The sequence below is a fragment of the Marmota marmota genome, unplaced genomic scaffold, assembly GCF_001458135.2.
Source record: "Marmota marmota marmota unplaced genomic scaffold, marMar, whole genome shotgun sequence".
In the NCBI taxonomy this organism is placed as follows: domain Eukaryota; kingdom Metazoa; phylum Chordata; class Mammalia; order Rodentia; family Sciuridae; genus Marmota; species Marmota marmota.
The window spans coordinates 24,816,496-24,843,943 of NW_026000016.1; the positions used below are offsets into that span (position 1 = coordinate 24,816,496).

Here is a 27,448-nt window from a genome sequence, read left to right on the forward strand (position 1 = left end):
GATGTGTATAAGAGACAGATATATATATATATATATATTAATAGGATGTGGGTCATTTTGGGCTTGAGGGCAAATACCTGAATGGTTCACTTAAAGAAAGCTGCAGGGAATCAGGAAAGTGAGGAGCCTGGTTTGCTAAGCAGGGGAGATGTCTCTAAGTTCTTTCTGACTGTGGGCTTGAGCCATTTGGGTGTGATGTAGACCTGGAAATTACAAGGGTGGCTGAGCCCTGCTCATCATATGAGAAAGTTAAACTTGTATGGATGCCATACAAGTGGATGCCAAAGCAACATAAAATTATAGGAATTCTCTATGCCCTACCCCAGGCCTACTGAATCTGGTTCTCAGGAGAGGGACCTAAGAATCTGCATTAATATCTGTGGGTGATTCTCTTACCTCTGCTGTTTGAGAAGCACTTGTCTTGTTCTTTTTCACTCACTGCCCCCACCTCACCCACCCCTCTCTCTGTTCCTCCTTTCCCTTATTGTACAGTTCCCAAAAGTTCTTTACAGACTCTTCTTACTGCAAACTCCCTGACCTCAATGAGGTCCACATATTCTGTGGCTTTAACAGATAGCCTTAGAGCAACTCCTGGGCCCACTTCTTCTTTTGCTCTGAGTCCTCTGCAAAGATCCTATGGATTTCTTTTGGCAATTAGAACTCAACATATCAAAGATTAAATTCATAACTGTTCTCACCAGGTCTTTTCATTTGTACTCTTTATTTTTGTTAGTGCTTTATGGCTTAGTCTCCTAGACTCTAAATCTTGACATTATCTCTGTATGCTTGGCTTCCCTCATCCCCAACACATTCTGGCCCCTGAAATCTGATAGTCCTTCACTCATCAGAGCCTCCCTGTGACCACTACCATGTCTCCTGTGTACACCTGAATACTCTTTAGCTGGCCTGTTGGGATTGGGTCCCCATCATCTTTTTTGCTCTACTCCTTTCATCCTAGCTTCATTCTTAAAAGACTGGTGTCTGAACTGGGTGTGGTGGTGCATGCCTGTAATCCCAGAGGCTCTGAAGGCTGAGGCAAGAGGATCCCAAGTTCAAAACTCACTAGCAACTTAGTGAGATCCTGTCTCAAAATAAAAAAATAAAAAGAGCTGGAGATGTGGCTCAGTGGTTAAGCACTCCAGGTTCAATTCCTGGTACTAAAAAAAAAAGAACTAGTGTCTGATACAACTGATCATGGTACCCCCTCATTCAAAATCCTTTGATAGCTCTCCATTCATTGTCTTTCGAAAAAAGCTAAAACTCTTTGATGTGACCTTAACAAGTTACTCTACCTGTATTTCTAACAACCGCTCTCAACCCTAAACAAAAAACCTCTTTAGGCACAGGGGTTATCCATAATTTCCCAAGCATTCCCTGAAGTTTTGTATATCTTTCTCACACTTTTATAATCCCTATAAATTAATATTTTCAACCTTAAGGATAAAAAAATCATGATAAAACCCACTTCAAAATTTACTTGTGGTATATTCTACAGTACAAACTGTAACTACAGTTTGCTTTTGGACCCTGCCATCCCAGCCCCCAAACCAGTGAGAAACAGGGTAGGAGTGTGGATAGGAGCCCTGTTGAGTGTCTGGCTGCTTTGTTGATTTGGACAATAAAATTGAAAGAAGCACTTTCAGCTTCTAGTGGGACTTCACCTGCTTCATCTGCCTTACTGGTCATGTTTCTGTGAAGACACATTCATTACTCATTCATTGAGTTAATATAAGCATTTATTAACCCTATCTTAGGCTGAGTAGTGAATGCAAAGATTAAGCTCTAGAACCTACTCTGTCATCTTAAATATACCTGGTAGACAATAGCAATTGTCAAAGAAATAGAATAAAATCTCATAGACTTTCACAGGTAAACGAAATCATCTTGGGATTGGAGGAGTCAGCGGTGGGGAAAATTATTGTCTGTCTTTCTCTATGTGAATGCAAACTCTGGGAGGACAAGAATCTTTGTTTTGTTCAATTCTGTATTTTCAGCATCCAGAGCAGAGCCTGGAATATAGTAGGGTTCAATGCATATTTGATGAATGAATGGGTTAAGTGAATAAAAAATTTGTATGTATAAAAAACGTGGGTTGTAACTGAGCTTCTTGAAGGCTGGTTTAATGTCTATTTGCATTTTATGCATTTGCATTTTATTTGGCATCTCTTAGGCACTCCATAAATGCTGGATGATTGTTGAGTAAAGAGATCCCCTAGCTGAAGTTTGTTTTCTTGTACCCTTTCCCCTAGTGTCATTAGGTATTAGACTTCCTAAAGAAAATGTCTACCAAGTTGAAAATGGTTTTAAGGGTAGGAATCTTTAAGAAACCAAGAGAAAAGTCAAGGTGATAGGAAATGAGACAAAAGAAAAAGGTCAGAAAAATATCATTTTAAGTGTAATTCACTACTGTACGTGTCTCAAAGCACTGGCTTACCTTTACCTTATAGTCAACTGAAATGGAAAATTTGACCATAGCTGGTGACCACGTTAAACCATCTCATTAGCAACACTTTTTGATTTCATCCAAGAACCAAATATTGCTCTATAGAAGGCCAAAGCTTAAATTTATTAAAAATATTTATCCATTTCAGAATTAAATAAAAGAGCCAAAGGCCCAGATAATATTTCTGTTGCTGTTCTCCCCCCAACCACCCCAGAGATCTAAATTTAACTAACTGAAATTATTTCCCAAGGATCAGATATTTATGCCAGGCTCTGAAGTGGGAGCTATCTTTGCAAATTGAAATAACTTGAGGCTCATTTTAGTGAGAAGCTTATCCATTAAGAACCCCACTGGATACAGAATTAATTGCTGGGAAAAGAATCAAAAGCAAGAGAACATTACGGCCTTGCCCTGAAGGAACTTACCACGAAAGCAGGTGAAACAGATATGAAAGTAATCCAGGGATGCGGGGAAGCAAAGAAATATGTGAGTTCATATTAATTTACAGCTTCTTGGTGGGGCCTGCTAGTTGCCCATTAAAATCTGAACTTTCCTTCTATACTTGAATCAGTTGTCTCTGGGACTACATTTCCCAGCTCCCTTTGCAACTGTGTGACTAATTAGCCATGTGACTTCATCCTGCCAATGGAATGTGGGCAGAATAGATGTGAGCTCAGTCCCTGGTTACTGCCCCCCTCCACCATACACACACACACAAAGAATAGATGTGGGCCACTTTAGGCCCATACTCTATCCTCCTTTCCTATTGGCTGATGTTTTCTAAAAAAAATGGGAAGAGGCTGGTTAGGTTCCCTTCTTAAATAGTCTATCAAGTCTATATCCTCAACTATTTCTCTTTTGGGGTTCTCACATGAAATCATTGTACACTTGCCCTAATCACCTCAGGGCTGGGCACTAGACAACTAAGAATAACCCCTATGCCTTAGAGCCCTGCAACATTACTCAAATTAGATAAGGAGCAGAGAACCCATGAGACCCAGCTAATCCCAACTCACTTGCCATACATAAGTTACCCCCTACAGTCCAACCTTCTTCACTCTGTGCCCAGGTGTACTCTGTGTGGTCTTGTCTGGCAGCCATTTCTCATTTGGGATTATAAATAAAAAAGAACTCTGTGTTTCAGCTATCTGAGTGTCACTGTAGTGTGTCCCACCATCTTATAACATTCTGAAATGATAAAGAACAGAAACTCTTGGAAACCATGTGATAAAGACAACAGAGTTGCCTTTTGCTTGGGTTCCTGAATGGTGGCTGTCCCCCAACTCCACTAATTCCCAATGTCCTCTTTCCTGCCTCACCATTATTCCCCTATACTGTCCTATGAGAGTGAAAAAAAATCCTACTATGTTGGAGTTATTACTTATTTTGGCTTACCTGTTATGGCAGTTTACCTAACTTAACTATTACATGGAAACGACCAACCACCACTAAGGATATGGTATGGGTTTATGAAGGAGAAAGAGGGGGGAGGGAGGGGGAGAGGGAGGGAGGAGGAGGGAGGGGAGGAGGGAGGAGGAGGGAGGGGAGAGGAGGGAGGAGGNTGCAAGGCCTGGTTTTAATTCCCAGAACTAGGAAAGGAAGAAAGAAAGGGGGGAGAGGGAGGGAGGGAGGGGAAGCGTGGCAGGGAGGGAGAGGGAAAGATGTTTGTGAGGTAGCTAATATCCCAGCCCCTGGGGAAGCTCTGGAGGGGAGCTCAAGACTGATTTTCAAAAAAATGGCAAATTAGTTTGGCAGTTAAGCTCTATTGGGCATCCCTCCCCTCAATAGATGCAACCCCTTCATCGTGAACTTCACTACATCTAGGATCATGAACCAGGTAAACTCCTTTTGTTTATAAATGACCCAGTCTATGCTGTTCCATTATAGCAGCAGAAAATGGATTAAGACAGGGAGAGAGAAGGAGGTACTATCTCCTTTCTTTCACATGTGAACTATTTCAGAAAAAAAAAAAAAAAGGAAATCTTGTTTGCTCTACTGTGTTCCAGGCTCTGAGCTCAGCGATAGTGGACCAACTAGATAAATGCTATTCTTGGCCCTTGAGCTCGGTCTTTATCTTTTCAGAGGCATGGTCAGGCAGGCTGCTCATCCTAACAGTCTGTGCTATGTAAATGAGAAGGTGCGGGGCTGGGGGGTGATGTTACACTTTGATATTTGGAGAGAATTGTGAAGCAGTGGGCCATCAAAGGTAACATTCTGAGGTCTCAGGGGCACAGGAGTTGAGGGGTGTTGAGAAGAAAGGAAGAAAGGGCCTCAGGGTGTACAGTGATGAGTATAGTTGATAGGATATAAAGGACATAATCCTTTTGGTTACTTCCTGTTTAAGTGTTTAAGTTTAATGTCTCTCTTTGCTCACAAACCTCCAATGGCATCTCTTCTCCCTCTGTAAAAATCAGACCATTGACAAGGTGTTTTAGGCTGATGGACTCAGGTGACCTCTCTGACCTCAGCCCCCTTGGTCCTTCCCATCACTCACTCCACTCCAGCCTCTCTGACTTCCTTCCTGTTTTCCGACTTTGACAGGGATGATCCTGCTTCAGGCACTTACATCTGCTTTTCCCTCAGAAAACTGCAGGACTTGCTCCTTGCCCCGGGTTTTTGTTTAATATTATATTCTAAGCAAGGCTTTCCAGTAAACTTTATTAAAAATTGCAGTCTCTAGTCTTCCACACAAGGTGAGACACATTGCTAGCTCCCAACCCCCCAAATTCTCTTCTTCCTTCTGGTCACCTGGATGCCCAATAAAGACTACATTTCCCAGCTTCCTTGCAACTAGGCATGACCATGTGGCTTGGTTCTCACTAATGAAGTGTGAGAGAACTAGTTTATTAACTTCTGCCTTATTAGCCTGAAAGAGAAAAATTGCCTTTTTTTTTTCTTTTTAACAATTTTCCCTCAGGCTGAACTCCAGAGATTCCAGTGACCCAGCTTCAACTACACAAATGTAGGCAATACCTTAGGGAAGGGCAGAGTAATGACACAGAGAAAACTTGGTCCCTGAATGACTTTGTGGAGCAGAGAGGTCCTGCCAGCTAGGACAAGACATTTGCAGGAGAAAGAAATAAACAGTTGCTGTATATTTGATAAACTTTCTTACACAACTTTCCTATACTCTAACCTATGCATTTCCTCTATACTTTCCTAATTTATTATTTTGTCCAGCACTTAATACCATCTAACATATGAAATGTTTTGTTTATTTTATTCACTATATGTCTTCCCTAGTTAGAATATAAGCTCTTGTAGGGCACAAATATTTGAGTTTGTTCACTGTTGCATCCCCAGCTCCTAGAATAACAACCAGGTCTTTATAGGTGCTCAATTAATGCATGTGAAATAAAATATTTTTGGCCACTCAAAGTGAAATCACAGCCTAAGCCATGAAGATGCTTTATTAAATTTCAAAAATCTATCTTAGTGCAAAGGGGTGGGCAGGGAGATGATAGGGGAGGGGAGTGAAAACAATGGGAAACCTCATGTCGAGGGGGTAGAGGGAAGGGGTAGTATGTCTAATTTCCCCAGATAAGCCCAAGGGGCTCTCTTATATTTGGGAGAAGGATTCCAAGGCTTCACTTAAATTCCTGAACCTACTGGTAGTGGTTTTTGAGTCAACTCCTAGAAGAGCTTAGTAGGAAGTAAGTCACTTTTTAGAAACGTCAGAGAGGAGACCAAGCATAGATACCATTTTGGACCAGATGAACTTGGATGTTCCTTTCCATCTTGACATTTTAATAGTACTTAAGATATATCTCTTTTGATTGTAAAACACATACCTGGTCAACAAATATTTTTGAGCTTTGTGGATTTGATATCTATTAAAATGAGGTAGAAAATTCATTGAGAAAAAAATTGAATAATTATTCAATCTGCAGAGGACCATCTCAGAATCTTGGCAACATGGAAAAACGCCCGACTAAAATTTTGGAGCCCTGAAGTACAAGCTTTATCAGGAATGCACTTGTGCTAGAGCCAAAATTTTAAACTTATTCTGTGCAAAGCTGTCATCTCAATTTTACAAATCGGAAAAAGAAAATACTGAGCTTGATTTATCTACTAAAGGCTAATGTATCCTGCAAGAATTTGTTAAAATTACTCTCAGTAAGAGTCGACACGGTAAAAGCTGTAATTTCCCAACTATCATCAGTATGTGAGATTTTTGAGAAAGTCGATAGAAGCATGGGATGATTTGGTAGCTGTACCAGAAACATGGTTTTCATATCCACAAATTGCTAGAGAATAATTCGAGTGCCACTGGTTCTAAAGTGCTGCCGGCCAGCACCACCTCATTAGCTCACACGCACCCCTTAATCACCTTGGCCTCAACGAGGGCCCTAGGAGCCCAGCCTGCAGAGGGAGGCCTATCCTGGAAGGAACTGCAGGCGGTCAGGGCTAGTGGTGAGTGAGCACCCGCTGCTAGCTGAGCAAACTGCGCAGGGATCGTGATCGCCAGCCAGGAGAGCTCTCTCCTTTGGAGGCTAGGAGGACAAACACCCCCGAGAACTCTTGGGTTCCGATTCACAGCCCCGGGTACCCAACCTTCTGCTTTGGCACCCATCACGTCCCGCCTCCCTGGGAGAGCGCCTCCTAAGCCAAGATCCGGAGAAGCCAGTATATCCCAAGACAGGCCATGAGTCCTGGCTCACAAGGCCTGCAGCTGGCAAAAGAGAAAACACCAAGGTGCGGGGGAGGAACAGAGTGTCTCGGCAGCCTCAGGTTGTCCTACCGGCTCTGAGGAGACACGCAGAGCCTCCGTGGAGATGGATGGTGGTGGGGTGGGGTGTAAGGCTGGGGACGAAAAGGCTTTTGCAATTGACGCCTTCTGCTCCGCCCCTTTTAAGTTATAACCCCGTCGGAGTGAGACTCTTGGGGTGGGGACTGGAGGGCAGTGTCGGGACTCCTCGGCATAGAGTCACCTCCACGGCCGCAGTGTAAGGAGCTGGCGCTCTCACGCGCCGCGCAGCGCGCTGGGGCCACCAGAGGCCGTGCGGAGGCCGCGGCGGGCACAGTGGATCGCGCATCATCTGGGCAGCTGGCCGCGGTCCAGCTCCTAGAGAGACGCGACAGGCCTCTGTGTGTGTGAGAAAAAGCGAGCGAGCGAGAACTACTGCCTGGCGACTCGCGCCCAGACAGGTGCAGGCGCGCCAGCTTCCCATTGGTCGCGGCGGCGGCNGATGCGGGTTAGACTGGCGGGGGGAGGAGGCGGAGGAGGGAAGGAAGCTGCATGCATGAGACCCACAGGTAAGACCAGGAGCCCGGAAAGGGCTTTCCAGTTCGGGGAGGCGCACGCAGGCCGGGCAGGGGGAGTTTGTGTCCTGTTCTGCTCCCCAAGGGAGGAATTTTTTGACAGCGCAATCTCATTGGGGACTAGGGCAATAGGACCCTCCCGATCCCAGGGAAAACCAGAGAAGTAGCTGGGGGGAGCCGGTGCCACATTGTGAGATTCCTAAGAGTGAAATGGTTAGGCCCGGGGAAAAGTGTTTTCTCAGCCCCTAGACGCTAGAAGGCTTTAGACTTTCCTGTCATGGTCACAGCCGCTGAATCCCGGGGACCGGCGCAGAGCCAATGTGCGCTAACCCCTGCTCTCCCTCCCCTCCTCCACCACTCCCGCACGCGCAGCATCCCACCGCGGCTGTTACTCAGTGTACCCTGCGCTGGGGGCGGCGGGAAGATCTCGCCGTGGGAAAGGGGGCGGGGGCCTTGCGGGGGTGAACTGGGATGGAGCCCGCGCAGCTGAGGCGCCGGGTCCCAGGGCCGATGAGTGGGAGCGTAGCCCAGAGCTCCAGCAGCCCGGGGTATTGTCGTGTTCCACTCGTGGTTGCAGACTCTTGCAAGCTGGATGCCCTCTGTGGATGAAAGATGTATCATGGAATGAACCCGAGCAATGGAGATGGATTTCTAGAGCAGCAGCAGCAGCAGCAGCAGCCTCAGTCCCCCCAGAGACTCTTGGCAGTGATCCTGTGGTTTCAGCTGGCGCTGTGCTTTGGCCCTGCACAGCTCACGGGTGGTGAGTGACCCCGCTGTGACCAGAGGGCCTGGGATGGCCATGGCCGGGCAGGGAGGGGAACCAGATTGGCAGGACAGCCCCGCTGCACACGCCCTCACCCTGTACATCCAGACTTCAGAGATGCCTGAGAAACCCAAGGATTTCTGTGCCCCAGCCTCAGACCTACCCTTTATTCAAAACGCCTGGAGTTCCCAGAAAATTCCTCTGTGGAACCCGCACAGGTTCACACACCCACATTCTGTCTGGAGCTTCCCAGCAGCAGCCCGGCCTAGCTTCTCTGAAGAAAGAATAATAAAGTCTGATCCATTATTCTCACTTTGAGAGAAACAAGTATGTGTTGGGGAGGAGGGGAAGTGGTGTATTTGTGGACCTTTGACCCTTATGCATGCCCTCAACAGACTGAGGTCAGGTTTCATCCTCTGGATTTAGTCAAGAGTTACAAGATCCATCTTTGGAAATGTAAAAGGTCTGAAAACATGGCCAGACTGGCTGAAGGACAGGTTTATTTGAAAGTTAACTTTCTCTTTCTTCAGAAAGTAGTGTGTTCAAGCATGTCTGCATGTTGGGGGTGGGAAGGGGATGCAGAGCTTTTTCTTCTGGAAGATTGCTTAGTTCATCTAGGTCTGATTTACAGGGGGAAGCAAGTCAAGTGCTCTTCTATAAAGTGGAAGTTTGCTGAAATAAAATTGATAGCCTCAGTCTCTGTAGGCGGATAATCTATAACATACTTGGGTTTGAGGGATAGGGCTATCTTTTGGTTGTGGTAGAGGAAGACAAATGGAGTTCCTGTCTGAATTTCAGAGCCTAAGCATGTCCCTGCCACCCCTACTTACTGCTGTCCATCATTGCTGTCCATTCCAAATTTTTGCTGAGGGCATGCTGATGTGGATGTTAAAAGGACAGAACTGTGTTTCCAGAGCTGAAATACTATTAATATGTGATTAAATTATTGCCGATTGAAAAACAAGTATTGCTTGGTATAAATAAACCATTCATGTGTTTGAAAATATTGCTGTTTAAGAGAATCCAAAGATGAAGATGGAAAAAATGAATGAAAAATTAGCCAAAGTGGGGGAGGAGAATAGCAAATTGGTCCCTAATTCAGGCATTCCATTTAGATGTGTGAAAGATACCTGGAACCTTAAAGTGTTTGTTGTGATGTGCACATCTGTCAGAATTAGGGAGAAAGTAATTTGCTTTGGATATGGACCTGGTTTTTGTTTTGTTTTGTTTAGTTTTATCAAGAAGTAATTTTTTAAAAATAGAAATGTCTCTGAGACAGGCATCCTTTTCATAGAGGACAAGGTCCAGTGTGAGGTCAGACCAGTTTCTGTGTAGTCTGCCAGGGCTCTGGTCAGAGCTTCTGCCCTGCCCTGATCACTAACTACCTCTGCTTCACTGGCAAGTAGAAATCAAGGGACAGGACACCAATGGGCAGGACTGGGCCATTTCCCCTCTCCTCTTCTCTTGCCTTTGAGTTCTAACTTTCATTCCTTCCAACTAGGTCCACATGATTTACCCTCTTCCTGGTTGATGTCTCTCATGTAGATAGATGGCAGATTAATTAATCAGAATTTATCTATGTATGTCTTGTTATTGGATGTGTGAGGTCTGAGCATAGCCTGGATTTAAAGATTATGATCTTGGTTCCTCCCATTTGTATTTATTACACTTCCTTAGGACCCAGGGCAGAGCATGCCCTTCAGACTCTCCACTTACCTGTGTAGTCCATAGGGAGGTTCTTCCTCCACCCCCCACCCCCCAGAGAGGAGTAGATTAAGCAAAGAGATTCAGACCCTTGGAAAAGGGAGTGGGAATAAGAGCTGTCTTTTACGTCCCAAGTTCAGATCTTTCCCTTTAGGGAAAGGCTGGCCAGTAGCCTTGTTTCACCTTGAACTTCTTTGGGCAGAGAGTATAATTTGTTGAAGAATGTTTATCATTTTAGAATTCCTCTATGAATAAATAGTTTGGACAGAGAAGGGTGGTGGGGGACATTCTATGGAGTTCACTAAACAGAGATTTTCTTTCTTAGGAAAGAAACCCACCCGAGGTGTCCAGGATGACAATAAAAGCAGTGTTACTTTAGCTCTAGACCTATGCTCCCCAAACTTTAATGTGCACACAAGTCACCTGGGATCTTGTTAAAAGGCAGATTCTGATTCCATTGGTCAGCTGGGGTGGGGCCTGAGATTCTACATTTCTAATAAGCTTCCAGATGAAGCAGTTCCTACGGGTCCCCAAACCATTCTTTGATTAGCAATGCTTTAGACTAAGACATTCCATAAGTAAGTTGCTTCTGATTCCAGACTCCTTGCCATCATTCTCAATTACCAAATGCAAATGGCCTGCGAGGGAGCAGAAGTCTCACCCAATATCTAATCTTTTGGTGATACACAGAACTGAAAATCAGCCCTCAGAGAGTGCTTTCTTTTTTTATCCACAAAAGGTACATATTTAATAGACCCTGTTCTGAAATGTGGATTTTCATTTTTGATTGCTTTCAATGGAAAAGGAGTACCACAATAGTCTCAGCTAGGAGGGAGAAAAGCATGTGCCCAATACAAGTATTACAGAAAGAGCTTGAACTAGAAAGGGAGAAATTGAGAAAATAATGAGAAAAAGGAAAAGGCTGGGGGAGAACTCCATCAAAACCAAAATGCTTTGCCCTAGAAATTCAATTTTCTGAGCCTTTTGAGAGTTTTCACGGGCTTGGCTTGACTTGAAGTGACTTCTAGGTAACTCTCTTCAGGTTGTCTTTTCTGAGTTAAGAAGAAGGGCCCTCCTTTGGGGCCATTAAAACCACATACCCTGAGAGGACTTTTACTAGGTTTATAGGGAGGTACAGGACATGGCTGTTTCCACATTCTTGAACCTTTTCTTTTTATGCCCCAGTTAACCTTTCCAGAAGATATCTGGTTTTGAGTGGTTCCCTGTATAGTCACCCAGGTTTAGAGGATGGGAGCTAAGAGCTGGCTCCTTGAAGGTGAATTTCCTGTTACCAGGAGCTCAGGCTGGGCTCTGATACTTGATAGCTTGGGTTCTTGGGTCTTAGGAGCTTCAGTTTCTTCATCTATAAAATGAGGACTATGATATCTATCTTAATGAGAATGATGTGAGAGATGGAAATCTTGTAGGTACTCAGTAAATTCAGGAAGTAGTAGGGAGGAATTGTACATCATGTTCTTTTTACCTAGAAGACCCCTCCCTTACACTTCATTTCCCACCCCATCCCCAGAAAACAAATTTTTCTTGCCATACTGTCTTTCTTATTTCCCTGGTCATTAAATTCTGCCCTTACCTGGACTCCCGTTGCCCTAGGTTATCATCTTCTATCATAGTATCGTCTCGTCTACTAGACCATAAGCCCGCTGAGAACAAGAACTTTGACTCAATTCATTTCTATGTCCCAGGCACCCAGCATAGCATCTGATTAATAGTAAATGTTCAGCTAATATTGGTTGAAAGCAAGAAAAAAATTTTCCAAATTACTACCATACCATCTAGGAAATAATTTCTTGGGTGGGTTACAAATGTGCAAAAGTTTCATGGTAGTTGAGGCCACCTCCAATTGTAATTTTTCTAGGTTGGAGGTTGGTGAAAACATTAGGAAATGTCCCAGAGAAGGAGTAGCACTTAGGATGAGATGACTGGAACATCTCAGGGGCAGGCATCTTGTATAATGATGGGGATGTGGTTATGTGCCTGAACTCTACAGGAAACAGTTTAGTCGGGTTAATCTACAACATAGTCTACTTATAGGGAATAGTAGAGTAGAAGGAAAAATAGGTTTCAGCCTTATTATAAGGGTCCTGGAAGTCCCAATGAGGAACTTGCATGCTACATAGCAGGCACTATGGGACCCACTGAAGAATGTAGAGAAGGAGCATAATATCAGGTGAGCTGTGTTTATACTTTCTCTGCTTCCAAGCCTCCAACTTGGGGCAAGCCACTAGTCTGGCTGCCCTCTCTGCACTCCTGAGTCATGGTTCTAGTGTGGCTGGATTAAGCTTCTTGAGATCTCATTTGGGTCATGGGGCCATAGCATTGAGCTATGTATCTACTGGTAGGAACAAATGCCTTCTGACTGACCGATGGTTTGTAGATGTGAGTGTCTTGGAGTTTTATTGAGAAAAATTTTCTTACATGACAGAGTGCAAAAATCCATGAATTTAAACTACGCTTAACTCAGTCTGTAAACAAAGTCCCAGCTCCTGAAACTCTAAAGCATATTTCTTCAACAAAAGGTTGCCTTCATGTAAGCAGCATGGAAACTCTTTCAGTTTATCCACAGGATGAAATACGAAAGCTTTTGGGGGCAAAAGAAGGATTTCATATAACAAGGAGCAAATCTCTCATCTCAGAGACCTAGAGAGGCAAGACAGAGAATCAGTGGTTCTTTAATTCCTGAGAGTAATAACAAGTATAGGTAAAGCTCCTTTTCTAGTAAATATTGATTAGGAACATGAAGAAAAACACCTATGTTATTCTTTTCTTGATTTCAGAGACATATTTCCAAAGCTTCAGATGGAAGCTCTGGTGTAGAACCAGGGGTCCGTAGTCTTTAAAGAATGGATGTAGCCTGTGTGTTGAGCTTCTGCCATTAAATGGCTCCACAGTTTTTGGCAGGTTAGGTAACTTCTCCTTGACTCAATTTCTTCCCCATCACTAGCATTCTTTGGTTCTGTGATAAGAGAAGTCCCTGCTTACCTGCACTTTTGTTTTCCATGGTTTCAGTAACCAACCATCATAGCAGTCTGAAACTATTCTGTGGAAAATTCTAGAAATAAGCAATTCATACATTTTAAAATGCATGCCATTCTGAGGAGTGGGATGAAATCTCATGCCATCCTGCTCTGACCTTCCTGATATGAATCATTCTTTTATACAGAGTACAAAAGATATTTTGAGAGAGAGACATGACATTCACATAACTTTTATTATAGTATAACATTATAATTTCTCTATTTTATTATTAGTGACTGCCACTAGTCTCTTACTGTGCCTAATTTATAAATTAAATGTTATCACAGGAATGTTTAGGAAAAGACATAGTGCAGTGTACATGGGGTTGGTACTATCCGTGGTTTCAGATATCCATAAGGGGACTGGCAACTTATCCTCATAAGATGAATTGATGGGTTCTGAACTCTGAGTAAAGGCAGGATGTCTTTTTTTCCCCTCATCTATCCTTTCATCTGTAGTTGTATGCCCTGGGGATATACAGAGAAAGGGGACTCAGTTCTTGCTCCAGAGGAAATATACAAGTAAGAAGGAGTCAGTGTCTTCTCAAAAGTTTAAATGTAAAAGGCTTGCACAAAATTATGTTTTATATGTATATATATATTTTAATTCAACTTAAAATCTAGAGTTATTTATTGAAACCAATGAGAAAAGTGATTTTGCAGCCTGCTTCTCTTTATCTTTGCCTTGTTTTGAAATCTCATTTGGTATTTGATAATTGAAAAAGTCATACATAGCAATGATAGGTCTGAATAGGTCCCTGGAATTAATGCCTCTGAATTGAGTGAAGAAAGGGGCAAAAAAAAAAAAAAGGCTGATTTGTTTACAAACAGTCACATTTCAACAGGACCCACCACAATCTCTAGGACAGATATAGAAGATGCATCATATACAATATTTTTTCTATTTATTGGTCTATTCTTATAAGAACTATTGCTAACCAGGGAAGACTGGGAAGATGTGACATAATTTTAAACTGGCCCATATCTGAGTGATTGATAAAAGTTTCCAAATCATTAATAACACTAATTGCAAACATTTAGAAAATGCTTAATGTCATTTTCCACACTTCAATCATGTTAACTCATTTAGTTTCTCGAGTAGATATTGTTATTTATCCTTACTTTATAGAAGAGGAACCTGAGGCATGGAAAGATTAGTCCACTTCTCCACAGTCATCTGGCTATTAACTGAGACTATCTTTGTTATTGCAGTCTTTGTTTTAGCATGCCCACACATGGAAATTCCAATCCCTAAATACCCGCCCTCCCATGTTATCAAGTTTGACTCAAACATGTCTCTTTAAGCTGCAGTTATCAAATATTTTGAAACTTTAGCCATCTCCCCTCTGATATAAGGGAACTCCTTTGTTTTGTGACCAAAAAGAAAGCATATTAGCAAGTGAACAACAAAATTGCACAACCTGGGGCAGAGTGAAGGCCAGAGTGCTTGCCCTTGGGCTCTGAATGGAAGAAAGTAAGGGACCAGAATCCTGTGAAAGTGGTTCCTATGGGATGTTTGAGGGAGGTGGTCCAGACAGAGTATGCCCTGACTCTTACCTGCTCTGAGAGGCCAGGTGTGAGTAAGTAAATGGTTGGTCTCTTGGGCCCTCCATTACTGACATTTCCATCCCTTTCTGATGATTCTCTGGGCTGTTTATGGCTCCCAGGGTGATATCTTTCCTGGACTGCTGCTTTTCCATGCAACTTGGACGAGCCCTAACAATATGTTAGCTAATATATGCTTGAAGTGTTACTATTTGTGCAATGTTTAATTTTCTTAACACATTAAGATAGGAGATTTTGACTATTTTCTTCCCCTCCTCCTCCTCTTCCTCCTCCTCTTCCTCCTTCTTCTTCCTCTCTCTCTCTCCCCCTCCCTCCCTCTCAATCTTAAGAGATATCCTCAGTGAAGTTGCTCTTCCAGGTTCTGAACATGGTCATACAAGGCTAGAGTAGGAGTTAGGCCTATTAGCAAGACTTTCCTCTTTGCATTTCTTGGCCAGGCTTTAAACCTGTCTTTTCAGTTGTATGATGTAGATGATAATCTAGCTGGTATATATTAGAAAGTAAAAGAAAAATGATATCTGAGGCTTGTGAGCCTGAGTAATAATTTCCCTGCAAGATTAAGTTTGAAGTAAGAATCGGACGTGATTGTTCATGAGATCTCAAAGTCACTCATTCTGCTGTGCAGGGTGCTGTGTTTGATGGTATGAGCTTGAGATGCTGTGTTTTAGGGAAGAATTTTGCCTAGTATTTCTTAAGAAAAAAGATGACTATGCTACTCTAAGAGAAGGAATTATCCACTCAAGAAGAAAAACAAATAGAAATAATTAAGTGAGTTGCTCACAAACTGGAATTAAAAGTACATTTTAGAATAGCTTCTTAATAGGGAATATTGTAATTGCTTTATTAATCTTAAAGAAGGTAAACTAGAAACATCAGAGAAGTCAAACAAAAATAATTCTTGACATTTATTTGGAAATGACAATAAACTTGGGAGCTCTGTAGTGGGTGAACCTCCACTGATTCCACTGTGGGGCAGAGGCACGTACAGGCCTCAGCGGGTCAGAGCCTATCTGTGGGCATGGGTGTGAATGAATCTGTGTATGTGTGTTCCCAGCCTGCAGGAATGGAGTTTGGTTCTTAAAAGTGAGAAGAGTTGCAGAGCCCAGTAAACTTGATCACTGATCACGTCATCATTATCCCAATAAATTGAACTAAAGTTCAAGAGAGAGGATGAGTAAGGGTGAGGATCTTTGGAAATAAAGGTTCCACTTGGCTGTCTCCTGTTTCTGTTGAAATCAGTGACTTTAATCTCCTGAAATTACCAGCATGGAAGAAGAGCTGAATAAGGAAGGTCACTCGTGCACTATATTCTTTTTTTCTGAGAGTAACAAAATACAAAAAGACTTTATTTCTTGGGCTCAATTACATTTATAAAAGATATATGTGGTTGAATTGGGTGAACCAGTTAGAGGGACAATCTATCAAGAAAAAGGTAAAATACATTCTTACAGTAGACTTCTTAGCATTGGTGTGTCCATAACACTAATCTAGCTAGTTGTCAAATTCAAGTTCTCTACAGGAAGACCTTTTTTGAAACTTAAACTCAGAAGTTTCTGATTTTTATCCATAACATAAACAACAGGATCTGCTTATTTTGTAGAAATGTGATCTGTTTTTTTAAAATTTTTTATTTGTTTTAATTAGTTACACATGGCAGTACAATGACCTTGACATATCATACATTTGAATCAGATGGGATATAATTTCTCATTTTTCTGAGTGTACATGTTGCAGAATCACATTGGTCATGCAGTGACATATACACACACAGTAATAATAATGTCTATTTCATTCTACTATCCTTCCTATTCCGCCATCCCCTCCCCTCCCCTCCCATCACTTCTCTCTACCTAATCTAAGGTAACGCTATTCTTTTTTCTTTTTTAGAGGGTTAATCTTATGAGAGGTTCTCAATGGTCCTTTTAGTTGGCTTCTGTTAACTAACTGAGTCCTAATGATCTAATTCAAGGATGCATTTTAAATTAACAATTTTGTTTTGGCGGGGGACACATCTGCAAATTTAGGTTATAGTATGACAGTGCATATTCAATGGCTGATGGGGGTGACCTCTGTGTTTAAATTGTACTTAAACAAAGTGGGGAAATAGTCTTTTAGAAGCTTGCAGAGCCATACAGTTCTGAATGGGTATGTGACCTTTAAACAGCTCATGCTGATTTTTTTCCCTTTGGATTGTAAATGAAGGACCAGATATTTTCCCTATCATCCTTCTGATCTACACCATTTACTTTTAATAATAACTTGATGGATATGTTTTAATTTCTTGAGGTAAAGAACGGGAGATATGTATATGGTCTTATAGGAAGCAGAGCCAGTTTTCCTTGCTACTTACTGTATTAGCAGGCTGAGTGATGGTGACCTCTTTGCTGTTTCAGTTTCATTATCTGGGAAAAGGGGCCAATACTGGGACCTTCTCTGGCTGTTGTGAGGATAAAATGCATTAAAAGGGGGATGCATCATCATAACTATATAAGGTATCAATATCATGTAAAACAAACTGACAGTGAATGTTTGCTATAGTCATCATGCGGAAGGTACCCCTGCCAAGAGCTTTCATTGTCCTGCAGGGACCTAGCATGATAAATACACACGAATACCAAGTGGCACAGGCCCAGATAGATGTGTGCTGCAGGCATTCACCAGAGAGCCACTGATCCTGGGTCCCAATAGTCCCATAGGATCTACCACCATAAGATGGTTTAGTAAGTGGAGACTTATCTTGGAGACTCTGCGGTCAAAGGAGGAGTAAGGGAAAGCTTACCAACAAAGACGACATTTGAACCAGGTCTTGAATAATAAAATAATTCTCCATGCAGAGAAGTAGATTTTTTTTTTTTTTCCAGGAGAAAGGACAGAGTCAACAGAGGCTCAGAATGAGAAAGAATATGTACTGAAGACAAGGAATAGCTCAGGGCAGCTTTAGTAAAAGACAGATTAAGCAGAAAGAAGAGACAGGAAGGGCAAGTTGGGCCGGCATGCCCAGCTAACCACAATGCTTATGAACTTGAATGGTACACACTGGGCAACTGGGAGCCTACAAAATATGCCTTTAGGAGCATGACGTGATCCATTCTTTGTTTTAGAAAGCAACTTTTTAGCAATGTGGAAGATGGAGAAGCAGAGAGATTTTTGCTCATTAAATATTTATCATGCCTCTATCAGAGTCTAGGTGGAGGATACCATGGGAAACAAAACAGTTCTGCCCTCTAAAAATTCATATTCTTTTGAGGGCCAGTGAGGAAACGATTACATTAACCCAGGAGGGACATGCCAAGGGCTTTAACTAGAGAGGAATAAATGGAGACAAGAGATGCAAAGAGAATTATCTAAGGCCAGACAGCTGGCTGGACGTGGGGTTGGAGGAAGAGGAAGAGCCATTATTAGCAGAGCCCCAGCAGTGGTGGTTTGGAGGAGAAGCTAATGAGTTCATCTTGGATGAGGAGGCTTGCCTTGCCTGCAGGACGTATATTTGAGCACCATCTGTCCGTCAGGCATTGAAAACTCAGTTTGGTACACAGGAGAGAAATTGGGCTGGAGATGGAGATGTGAGTGTCATCTGTGTTGGGAAGGCTGCAAGAGGGATCTGGCTTTCCCAAGAAGAGAGTGTGGAATGAGCAAAGAAGAGAATGTGCGGACGGAGCAGCCCAGGAAGCAGCCACAGTGAAGGAGAAGCTGGCAAAGAGACTGAGGAGTTGTGCTGCTAATCTGTACTGATGATAATAACTTTTTAAAAAAACCCAACCATGCTTGGTTCTGGCTATTAATTGCTCCTATGATTTGGGGGCAGAAAATGTTTTTTTTATGTTACTATTGGCATAATGTTTGGGTAATCTGAATTCTATCTAGATGTCCATATCAACTGCACAGAAAGTCAACAGGGCCAGGAGGGAGAAAGGCTGTGATTAGTGGGATGGAGAATCAGCATAGAGATGTTTGAAGCTCAACTGCAGACGAGCCGGGGAATTTCTTGGTCTTTGCTGGGAGGACAAAACTAAGAGGAGAACCAGAATTCAACAGAGTCCCTGGGTGATTGTGTGTCTGTGTTTCCTTAGACACCTGAGTGTCTAAGTGCAGTGATGTGGTGATGGGTCACTTTATCTGCTGCTGCTCCTTTCCCCATCCTCCTAGACTCCTGGGAATTTTTATGTACTCTGTGCTCTGGATGCAGGTCCTTCTGCTATAAATTCCAGAGCAACCCTCTCCTCAGGTCCTTCAAAGATTCAGTATTCCCTAGCTGTCAGTTATCTTCAAAGGTAAGATTGCCAGAGAATGATCGTTCTGTCACCCTACCCTTGTGACTAGCTCTGTCACCTCTGAAGCAATTCAGTTAACCTCTCCATGCTTTGGTTTCTTCCTCTGTAAATCCAGGGCAATGAGGCTCCTTTCTCTGCACTTCACAGGGGTGTGAGATGTGCAGGTGTACAGAAGGTAGTGTCAGAAGGCATTTGATAAATACAAAACAGTGATTCCTGCCTGTCTGGAGAGAGGCATCTCTCTACTGTGCCTAGGGCCATTTTTTGCCTTTTGCCTCCCTGAGTACAGAAGGAGGGTGAGGGATGCTCTGCGCAGCATGTAAACGTGTGGGTCCTGACCCCGTGAAAGCTCATTTTGTGTAGACATGATGTCAGGCAGCTGGAGGAGCTGTTTTGCTGCAAAATGGGATGTGCTGGTCTGTGCTCGGTCCCTGCTGCTGGCGTGTTCAGTGAATAAGTTGCGTTTGGAGAAGGAGAAGGTCCTTGTGCCATTGAGGGGAACTTCTCAATAGCTGTTGGCCCAAGCCCAGTAGGCATTTTTTTTTTGTGTGTGTGTGTGTGTGCGTGTGTGCATTCACAGAAGCCTCAGGAAAACTAAATTAAACACGGGAGGCAAGCAAGCAATTCATTATAGGATTTGCAGTGGTCATGAGGGAGGAATTGCTCCAGGTGCTCTTAGCTTTGCCTTTCCCTCATCTGGCATGGTACATGAGGCTGGAAGGGTGTGGGCATGGTGGGTCAGCCCCTACAGGCTCAGGTAGGACAGTTCCATGAATCAGGAATTGCCACAGAAGGGCTGACTGCCTGTCTTTGTGGAATGTCTCCTCTCACCTCCAGCTGCATGGTGTCTTAACTCTTAGGGATCTTCTTTTTGGCTTTGCATGTAGGATGCTGCTTCTGGCATCTGTGGGCTGGAGATCTTGGGATTCCTCATCCTTTGTGGAAATCACAGGAAATCCTCTGTGTTCCAGTGTCAGAGCACTTCAGGAAAGCAGCCTGTTAGCCTGGTGGGGGGGATGCACCTCACTATGGCCTCTGCTCAGCACCTCACTGTCCTCAGACCTTTGTCATGTGTGGACTCCTGAAATGCCAGGGTCTGATTTGGAGAAGAGTTTCTTCAAATGCAACCTGATCTATGGGCTTTGGCTTAATAGCAGAGGGTCTTGTATGGCTTTATGAGGTAGCAGGGCATTTATCTACCCTTGAGAGTGGTTTTGCTGAAATTCTACTCTTGCCATTTTCATTTACATGGAAATGAGCCCACAGAGATCCTGCCCTTTGTCATCTCCAGATGAAGGAAGACCTAGTTATTCCGAAGCTCCAGAAATGTACAACGTATCTAAAACTGTCCTATCTCTGTAGCAGCTGCCTTTGCATCTTAGGTGGAGAACTGCAGCCATACTCAAGAGCAGATTCCTGTCTGCTGCTGCTGTTCCAATTGTTCTTTCTTAAGTGTCTCCATGCATTGTGGTTACCAGGATCTCCAGTCAAAGGCAGAACCACTTGCTGATCTCTACCTTCATGCTTGGGTGCCTCACATCTCCGAAGTGCCTTGGTCTTCTCACAGTGGCATTTTCTTTAGTGCCTGCTGTGTTAGTGTTGTGACGTGACATAAGCTAACTTCCATGGAAATTAGCCGGACAAGCAGGTATACAGGAAGTAGTGTCAGAAGGCATCTGAAAGATACCAAACAGTGATTCCTGCCTGTCTGGAGAGAGGCATCTCTCTACTGCCTAGGGCCATTTTTGCCTTCCGCCTCCCTGAGTGCAGAAAGGAGAGTGATTGTACCAAGCCCATTGTTTCTTGGGCCTTCAATTTAAATTTGAAGGATTTTTTTTTTTTCAGTACAGTTCCTGATTAAGAGATATGTGCTTTCATAAAGTTAGAGAACAAAAAGACCACAAACTCAGAGTCGGAAAAGAAAGGTGATACTCTAAAGATGGTCCATTGACCTGGAAAAACCAGGATGGGACAAATTTCAAATTAGTGCTTCTGGGCCCCTTGATTCCCTGTGCTCCAAGAGATGGCAGTGCTCTTTCCTTTGGCTGGCCTTCACACAGCTGTCCCTGAGCCTGGATGCCTGTCCTTCCCCTTTCTCCCATCTGGATCCTTCTCATCTCCTAAGAGGCAGCTTCTATCACTTCCATAGGCTTTTGTGATGTCTCAGATGATCCCTGGCCTCTCCAGCTCCAGGAAATCTGTTCTCAGAAGTCTCAGAGCAACAGAGTCATGAGTATTGAGCCAAGGGAACATGGGAGTGGTCTGGGTCAGAGGTTTGCACAGAGTCCCTTGCTCCCCCATAGGATCTTTTTGGGGGAGAGGCTGAGGGAACCTGGCTGATAGCTGCCTGTGGATCCACCAGCTTCCTCCTGTGTACTTGCTCAACATGCTGTTCCTCCTTGCATTCTTTTACCAACACATGAGAACTCTGCATGTACCCCAGCCAGATTGTTGAAAAGATGAGGAAAAAGAAGGTTCCTATCACCTGTGTGACAAATTGAAGTAGTCACTAAGAACAAGAGGTCTGGGGCCAGTCATTCCCCCATCCTGGGATGGAATCCCAGCTCTCCTGCTTGATGACTTGATGCGTGTGGCAAATGACTTGTCTCTGTCTCAGTAAGATGGGGATAATATTATGCATCCATGTTGTAGAACTGTTGAAAGGATTAAATAACTGAATATATCTATATGGATGGCATGTAGTGACATTTCGATAAATGTTGACTGTTAGAATCTTTAGTATCAGCATCATTAGGCTCCTTATTTAGAGCATCCATGACTGATTTATCTTCTTTCCATTGGACTGTGCTCTTTGTGTTCTAGATTTCTGTCAACATTTGTCTACTGCCTAATGCAAGCTGGGAGAAGGACTAGGAGAACAAACCCTGATGTCAGACCCCACAATGATATTACAAGTTCCAGGAGGACAGGCACTAGACTTTCTCTCCAAGCACAGCACATGTGCCCAGACCCAGTTGCATGTTGGTAGCTTGATCAAAGGGTGGAAGGACTCTGCAGCTGGGTTTGACAGCCAAGGCCTGCTGCTGCATTCATAAAAGATATTGTTGAGTGATACATTTTATTATTTTGAATTCTCCCTCTTTCTCTTCTTTCTTCTGACATCTAGGTCAGATAGCAACAGTGGCTGCTGGAATGGGCAGGAAGGACAATGACAGAGTTGACATCTGGCTTGCTCTTGAGCCTTGTTCTGTTTTTGTGAATGGCAGAACTGTGGATGTGGAGTTTTTACTTACTTCCATGAGGGTGGAATCATGGTTCTCGCTCATCAGGATGAAAAAGTGAGGGAGTCTTTTCATCTTTATATCTTTATCCACTCCTTTATTTACTCAGCAAGAACTTATTGAGCACTTATTATGTGCAAGGACCAAATAAGATACAACACTGGCCCTCCAGGCGTGCAAGTCTGTCTGAGACACTATCCAAGTCAGCTTGGGCTACCATAACAAAATACCACAGACTGGATGGCTTAAACAACAGAAATTTATTTTCTTGTCGTTTTGGAGGTCGGGAGTCTATAATTAAGGTGCTGTCAGAGTTGGGTTCTGCTGGGGGCTCCTTCCTGGCTTGCAGACAGCTGCCTCCTCAATGTATCTTCACATGGACTTCCCTTGGTGTGTGTTCAGGGTAGGAAGCAGGAGAGAGAGATTTCTGATGTCTCTTCTAAGGAGGACACTGACTAATGGGATTGGGGCCCCACCCTAGGACTTCATTTAACATTATTACTCTTAATGGCTATATCTCCAATTATAGTCATATTTGTGGTTAAGGCTTCAATATATGAATTTTGTGGGACACACTCCAGTTCTTAAAAGATGCCAAAGGAAGACAAATGTTAATTCTAGTGACAAGCTCCTATGAGGACTCAGAGCTCTTATCCCAGCCAGGGGGAAATCTGGGAGGGCTTCCATGAGGAAGTGGTACCAGAGCTCCATTCTAAAGCAATTGGATGAAGAAAGAGAAGGAAAAGCAATATGAGCAAAGGTGTTGCTACATAGAACTGCCTGTGTCCATATGTGTTGGTGGTGGGTGGAATGACTGAAAGCCATTTACTTATTCATGAATTTCACTAAGTCATTCACCAAACATTTCCTAAGGTTTACTCTGCATGTAGACACTGATGGTGGGGTCCAAGGAAGACGTGGAAGTTCAAATTTGCAGAGTTTCCCAAATTACAGGGCCATAACATTTGCTCTAACCTAATCAACCTACTGCTAGACACTCGCATTATTTGATTACAGCTGCTGGCCACTAAAAATCAATTGCAAGTGGCTCTCTAGGCCATGCAGTGGGCCTACCCCTGTTTTAGGTCAGGTAAATATTGAATTAATATGGGGACTTGGCCTGCAGAGAAGTGATGGGTTAATAGCTATAGTAATAGGGAGTCTGTCTCCAATTGTATTTTTTAAGTCATTTCAAATTTATCTTTTATGGGGCATTTTCTTCTCTCCTAGTCAAAACATTGCCTTTGTCCTCTTTTATTCTTCTTCTTGTGATACTTAAAACAGATGGGGCATCTGAATGATTTGTGTGTCACGGTGGGGCTGGGGGCATGTTCTAAGGGAGACCCACAGCCCCTTTTGTGAAAGAAGGGGCTTTGTGCAGAATGACGGGGCAGTGGCTGAGTCAACTGCAGTCTAGTTCTCTCTGAATATAGCACATCCTAGAGGTTCTTAGACTCATGCACATGGACCACCTTCTGGAGGTCTCTGAACCCTCCTTGATCCCACCCGTGACATGTACAAACATGTCTGTGCATTTCTCCGAAGAGGATCTGTAGCTTTCAGTAGACTCTCAGATGGGTTCATTAACCTAAATGGGGTTAGAAAAGATCACAAATGTAGAACAAACTTTTTAGAGTGAGTCTGTGGCTATGCTCTGGATAGAGATCATGCAGGAAAGGAAACAGTTTTTGAGAGAATTGGAAGTGATTTTTTCCTACTTATGAACCAATGCCCTTCTGTGAAGGTTTTGGGCTTCCCTGCCTTTAGGAAAAAGTTCATAATATACTGGAGAAAGAAGATACAGAGAAGAGGAAAAGCAGGCAGTGCTGGCTGGCAAATCTACCTGGACTGGCAGCTGTCAGAGAGTGCCTCCTTTAATTTAACCCTTCACCTGCCTGGCAATTGCATACACCGCAATGTAGAAAACTCCTCTGCTGTGAGTGCCTGTAATCCCAGCTACGTGAGGAGTTGAGGCTGGAGGATCGTAGGTAGGTTCAAGGCCAGCCTGGGCAAATGAGTAAAGACTCTGTCTCAAAATAAAATTAAAAGGTCTGGTGATGTAGTTCAATGGTATAGTGTCCCTGGGTTCAATCTCCAGAATTGCAAAACAAAACAAAACAACAGCAGACCAAAAACTCCCGCTGTTGTTAAGTAGTTTCTATATAAATATTAAAGGGAGAAATAGATATAGAACAGGTGGAGTAATTTGCAAACTTGTACCAGAGCCTCCGTTATAGGCAAGGCATGTGTGTAGCAGGGTAGGAGAGTCTGAGATGAATGATAGGCAGGATCCAAAAAGCCTGAGTTTTTAGAAAATTATGAGTGGAAAATATTTGTCTTTATTTTTCTCCCTGAAAATGTGGACAGAATGAGAAATATTCCAATAAACAGGCAAAGGCGATGCTTTTGTCTCAGTTATCTCTGTAATTCAGCATGTTCTTATGACATATTGAAGCATCATAGACTTCATAACTGTGATTATGCTGCTGTTTCCAATGTTATAAACGGATGGTTTAGTTGCATATGAAAACCGTTATTTTTTTGTCCAATAATGAATATTAGAAAGGTAACAAATGTCCCTGCTGTTTTAGATCCATGGTTCTCCTAGTCTGGGCTTTGGGATGAGGTATTTGAGCTGGAGGGCCTTAGAGGTCGTATTAACACTGGTGAGAAAATGAAGCCCTGAAAGCGGGATAAGGTGCAGCTTAGTGGCAGAGCTGGAACTGGGACCCGAGACCCTGGTATGTGCTCTTGGATGAGGCTTCTTGGTAACATCGTTCGTCTTCTTTGAACAAGGAATCAGAATAGGACCCACTTCCTGAGGGTTTCGTGGATCAAATAAGATAACACAAGGAAAAGCATTTGATGGCCTGGCCCTAAAACAAGCTCAGTGAATGCCAGCCATCATTGCTGGTGTCATTCCTTATCTCTGATGAATCTTGTTCTCCATCACTTTGTCTAAAAACTTCTTGAATGCCCCCCTCCCCACCTCTTGAGTAATGTAATTTCATATGCATATGAGTTGCTAAGTACTTCTTTTAATTTCCCTCAAATACAAATACCCTTCTTCTAGCTTCAGAAGGTGTCCCCTAGTTACAGGGAACACTCAGATAATCTTTGAACTTCTTTGTGGAATTTAGTATGCTCTTGTCTTTCACAGTCCACCTCCCTGGGAAGGTCACTCTGTTTGTTCCAGTTTCATTATTTTCTCATCTGTTTCAGTCTTGCTTGGCTGAGGGGCATTAAATGGTCAGTTGCCCAGGCAAGTGGGCAGGCCCAAGGCTGGTGTCTTTTCTGATGTCAGAACATTGTTGACAGCCATCTCTGCAAGCACACTGGGTAATGTGAGTGGTACTAAGCAAGAGCTTGCTGTCTGGTGCACATCCAAGGCAAACTGTGGCCTCAGGTTTTATAAAAACAAAGAGCTTCATTGCAAGGGATCTGACAAAAGAGGTTAGGAGATAGAAACTCAGATCTGCCGACTGGTTGGTAGCAGAGGGATTTGTAGGAAGGGGGAGGAAAGAGGCTGCTTGTTGACTGGAAGGGAAGAAAGGGAGGTTTCAAAGTTATTTTGCAAGACATAGAATGGCATGAAGCCTCTTCAAAGCTCGCTTGTTTCTTTGGGGGATGGAGTTATCATGTTCAGCACAGGGGATTTTGAGCTTGTCATGTCCAAGGATCATTGACTGGTTGAGCTGATTTCTTCTGTGCGTGTCCAAACTGTCCTTCAGTGGGCTCTAGGGTTTTTCCTGAGAGATAGCTTAAGCACTTTGATACTTAAGGGATTTATTTCCCACTGTGTCCGGGCCTTAGCTAATTTCTTTAGCTCCAGGGCACAGAGCCCAAACTCCCAGGACGTTTTGTGGGGTACCCTCTTGCGTAGGTAGGAGCCTGATGTTTCATGGACACTGTATAGTATGAGCTGTTTTCCTGGAGCTGGGCTTGCCCACATGGAAACTCAGAAGCAGAACTATTAGCTTTTACTATGCCTTACCATGGTGACATCATCAAAGCCAACCAGAAGCAAAATTAGGATAAAGCAGATTATGATTTTTGTGAGAATGTTAATTCAACACCGTGTCTCTAAAAAGGAGAGAAATAGTATTTATCATGCTTAATACCTTGGAACTAATAACTTAGAAAATTAGAAAACTTTTCTGTAACAACTAAGTTTGGCCCTCCGTAATCATAAATTCCACATCAGTGGATTCAACCAACTGTGGATTGAAAATATGTAAAAAATTTTTGAAAAAATTGCACCTAAACTGGCTATAAATAGTCATTTTTCTTGTGATTATTCTCCAAACAATACAACTATTTACCCAGCATTTGCATTATATTAGGTATTCTAAGTAATCTAGAGGTAGTTTAAAGTATACAGGATGATATGCATAAGTTGTATGCAAATACTACACCATTTCATAAAAGGAACTTGATCATCTGCAGATTTTGGTATCTGGCTGCAGGAGGGTGGAGGCGGGATTATGGTCCTACCTGGAACCAATCCCCCATGGAGACTGAGGAATGACTGTATATATTAGTAAGAATATCTAGCTCAGTCCAGCAGAAGTTGAGTATTTATATGCTTTTTAAAATGTTTATGTCAGATAAGAAATTATAGCATTAAAAAATAGTGCCTTAATTATTTCATGTATACATTCACATTAGAATCACTGAGTATTTCCTGTAGGAAGGGCAACCTGTCAGACTCTGCTGAGAATACAGTGATGATTCCTAAGATAAGACTTCTGCCTTGGCGTGGGGCTTGAGGTATTTCGTTAGGAAATAATTCTGTCATCAGTAATTGTGATAGAAGATGCTGGCTGCATATCCAAGTGTTTTGGAGTTCAAGAGTAGGAAAGATGGTTTCTGACTTAAAGAGGGAAGAACTTGTGACAGAGTTAGGCCTTGAAAGATATGTAGAATTTCAACAGGAGGGAATGTACAGTAGAGGATTTTAGAAGAAAGAGCATGAACAGAGGTGTTGCTGGGGCAGGGAAGGGCTTACTTTGGCCTTGCTAGGGTTTGAATAAGTGTTCCCCCAAAGGCCATGTGTTAAAACTTGGTCCCCAGCCTGAAATGCTACTGAGAGATGTTGGAACCTTTAAGAGGTGGGCCTAGTGGGAGGAAGTTAAGTCATTGGGGCTTAAAGGAGATATGTG

At 43.1% G+C, this 27,448-nt stretch overlaps 1 protein-coding gene and 1 long non-coding RNA gene across 6 annotated transcripts in view; one reads left to right on the forward strand and one right to left on the reverse strand.

Moving 5' to 3' along the window:
* Positions 1 to 7,630, reverse strand: part of LOC125618478 — a 38,294-nt gene extending 30,664 nt beyond the window's left edge. Inside the window, exon 1 of the long non-coding RNA XR_007349773.1 lies at positions 7,567 to 7,630. This is a non-coding gene — a long non-coding RNA (uncharacterized LOC125618478). The remainder of the gene's footprint in view (positions 1 to 7,566) is intronic.
* Susd4 (sushi domain containing 4) overlaps positions 1 to 27,448 on the forward strand; it is a 194,260-nt gene that overhangs the window by 51,559 nt on the left and 115,253 nt on the right. For 2 of the 5 annotated variants that reach the window (XM_048809314.1, XM_015483606.2), the window contains exons 1-2: positions 7,578 to 7,699; positions 8,283 to 8,465. The exons of 2 other annotated variants lie outside the window; for them this stretch is intronic. In XM_048809314.1, coding sequence (XP_048665271.1) covers positions 8,318 to 8,465 — 148 coding nt within the window. In that variant the 5' untranslated portion in view covers positions 7,578 to 7,699; positions 8,283 to 8,317. Of the gene's footprint in view, positions 1 to 7,413; positions 7,700 to 8,282; positions 8,466 to 27,448 lie in introns of those variants that run through there. One more of the 5 variants, XM_048809315.1, reaches the window with a different exon arrangement.